At 44.2% G+C, this 3119-nt stretch overlaps 1 protein-coding gene across 1 annotated transcript in view; it reads right to left on the reverse strand.

The window, feature by feature from the left end:
• Positions 1–2522, reverse strand: part of LOC109964712 (zinc finger protein 646-like) — a 17840-nt gene extending 15318 nt beyond the window's left edge. The window contains exon 1 of the mRNA XM_020608221.1: positions 2237–2522. Coding sequence (XP_020463877.1) covers positions 2237–2476 — 240 coding nt within the window. The 5' untranslated portion in view covers positions 2477–2522. The remainder of the gene's footprint in view (positions 1–2236) is intronic.
• Positions 2523–3119: the final 597 nt, after the last annotated feature.

Raw genomic sequence — 3119 nt, forward strand, 5'->3', positions numbered from 1 at the left:
CAGCTGGGAAAGGCTCTACTTCATGCAGATATCACCCAAGGCAGTGCCAGTGACAATCGTGTCAGAGCCAATCATGATCATCTTGATTTCCAAAGGAAGCCCAGGTACGGAGTTGTAAACTGCTCCACTAAAAAAAAGGAATTATGAACAAAACTGCAGGAAAAACAGACGGCTTTGGTCTTGGCTTCCCAATTCTCTGCAGTGCGTCTTTAACTGGTTACTGGAAAATAAAAAAAGAACATGCGAACACAAATCACTGAAACTGGTGGTGTGTCTGTGAGTGGCAGATGTGTCAGAAAACAGCGGTCCAGTAAGAACAGAGTATGCTACTTTGTACTCAACCCAGCACACCCCCTGAACTCCAGACTGATGAGAGGCCAGATACAACTGGCTGCTTTGCCTCCGTATGTGTAAGTGCACAGTAAAGGCCGGAGGAAAAGCTGCTCAGCAACTATGTCCACATCAGTTTTGCATAGGCCTAAAGCTGAGACCCAAGCTATAACACTCCAGTTCGCTCTCGCTACATATTCACAACACATGACATGCATAAACAAAATAAGCAGATCAGACCTGAGCACAGCAAATAGCTAGGAACACAACCTGCTCAAACCAGCATTACCCTGAGACCAGTGCGCAAATACAAGCTCCTCCTCTGTCAATCTGCAGGTGAATAAGTTCTCTCAAATAAGTTCGTCATGGTACAGTTCCATATTGTTAAGATACCATTTACTGTATCTTAGGCAAATACACAACTTTGTATAAGTTCAATCAGTTTGTAGACTCAACCCTAAAAAAAGTGGACAACAAGCATTATGAATCGCCATGTTCAACAACTAGTGTAATATACCTGCCATTTAACATCGCATGGCAAACACAGAAAATGCGAACAAGCAAGGAAAAAGACACTGCAAGTGATGCACAACAACACAGGTTTGCCAGGGTTACTAAAAAAACCTATGGATATGTTGGTAGATAAATAAGATTCTTTTAAGATCCGGTATGTACACAGAGCTCGTGGAGAACTAACAGATAAATAGCAGATGAGTGACACCTGGAAAGTTCTGCCAACTGGAGAGAAGATTTCTGGCACAACTTCAGTAGGGAAGCAGGGAAATGTACATTTAAGAGTTAAAAACTCCAGCAGCACTTGTTGTGTACAGATCAGTGTTAATGTTGAACCGGCGCATTTCGGCTTGCAGCTTCCATCGGGGTTCAGCTACAAGAAGAAACAAGTTCTCTACGTAGCAAGTACACCTGCCTTAGTGATAAAGTTCTGGGAAGTAACTAAGCTATGACAGGCCTGACAAAATGTATCAACTCAGCCGAAATTGCATATATCCCCGTAAACAGTTTGGTAGGTGTGCGTACGACCGCTCACAATCAAACGTGAATAAGTGTTACCATTTAGTGAGCTACATGTAGCGTCTGTGCGCTGTGCAGATGATCTGTCGGCTGAGAGTGACCATGAATGAAACACATTCTGGCATCACAAAGAGGTCTTTCAAAGTCCTCCGCGGGGCGTCTTCCGTTAACGTTTCCTGTGGGACAGCCTGCCTGTGTTTACTTTGAGCTGTTCGCTAACAATATAGCAGGCCTCATGCGTATGCCTCTGCTTTCGCTGCTCAAATAAACCACCCGAGGTTTACCATATTAGAGCCGACCTTTGAAAGCACAGCTGATAAACGGCTGTTCCCAAAGAAGGACGCGCTCAAGAGCGCTGCCTTGTTTTGCACGGGCTCTGGTGTTAGCTAACCGTGCTCCGACTGGCTGAGGTAGCCACTGTTGTCTGATGTTAGCATTAGCTCGGTGATGCTGGGCTGCATTAACATATCTTTTCCAAAGTGTTTGCTCTATTGTAAGAACGTACATGTCGCATACTTGTGTAATTTCACCAAAGCCCATATAAGGTGTAACAGACACAGTGTGCAGAGCTCATAATTACTAGACACTTACCCCAGCAACCAATAGTCAAATTAGGCCATGAGCCGCTCAGCATGATGATTGGTAACATTACGTTAGCATGAAGCTAACGAACCTGCTATGTGATATCAACTTGCAGCTTTGGTTCGTCGCCTCCTGCTTAACCGCACTAAGGCACCCAGTTGACAACTATGCGTAAAAAGATACTTCGCTCAACGTTCACTTCAATACTAAAATATGTATGCATTATCCGTGTAATGCACCTATTTGTCGGCTGGACTCGCTAGCTAACGGTGGTGGTCGCTGGCTTTCTTACCCCGGACTCGGTAGGATCCTTTTTCCAGAACAATTGAGAGCAATGGCCGAAGGACTCTGTGGATGTTACATAATTTACTCCGTTTCTGTCTTGAAACTCCCCATGTGTGTTGCCGGTGTTTGTCCTGGCATACATTGTCGGTTTTCGGATTCTTCGACTTTTTCTGGCTGAAAAGAAACAGGGCCGCTTTGTCGGGATCTTCTTCCGAAAAGGAAAATATTTCTTCTTTGAAACCAGCATTTTGGCGGTGGACTTATCAACGCATAAGAAGCATTACTGCCCCCTACTGGACTGGAGTGTGACCACTTGTTTCAGACAGATGGCCCGGATACTGTAGCCATTGTACATTTACCGGCCTTTTTATTAGGTACACCTGTACAATTGAGTACACTGTGCCACACTTCCGCTTTAACATATGTGTTTATGAAGCTCATAATGCTTCGATTTTTGGTGAAATTGTCATAAATGTATAAATTCAATTATGTTTATTATTGAGATCACAGTTAAACGTGGTGTTGTACATCATGTTCAGAGGTGTCTGTATTTTTGTCCTCCCCAGCTACATACATGAGAGAGTCAGAATACTAGGAATACCTCTGAATACAGTGTAGTCCAGTACAACACCACCTTTAACTATGACCTAAATAATAAACACACACACACACTACATTTTGCTAGTAATAATTACCTACTTTTATTTAAGTGACATTTTCAGTACAGGCCTTTTACTTGCAATGGGGTATTTTTACATTGCAGTGTTACCAGTTTTAGCCCTGCGATGGATTGGCGACCTGTCCAGGGTGTACCCCGCCTTCGCCCGATTGCCGGCCAGGATTGGCTCCGGCCCCACCCGTGACCCCGTTCAGGGACTAAGCGGTAGAAA

The sequence above is a fragment of the Monopterus albus genome, unplaced genomic scaffold, assembly GCF_001952655.1.
Source record: "Monopterus albus unplaced genomic scaffold, M_albus_1.0 scaffold92.1, whole genome shotgun sequence".
NCBI classification, from domain to species: Eukaryota; Metazoa; Chordata; class Actinopteri; order Synbranchiformes; family Synbranchidae; genus Monopterus; species Monopterus albus.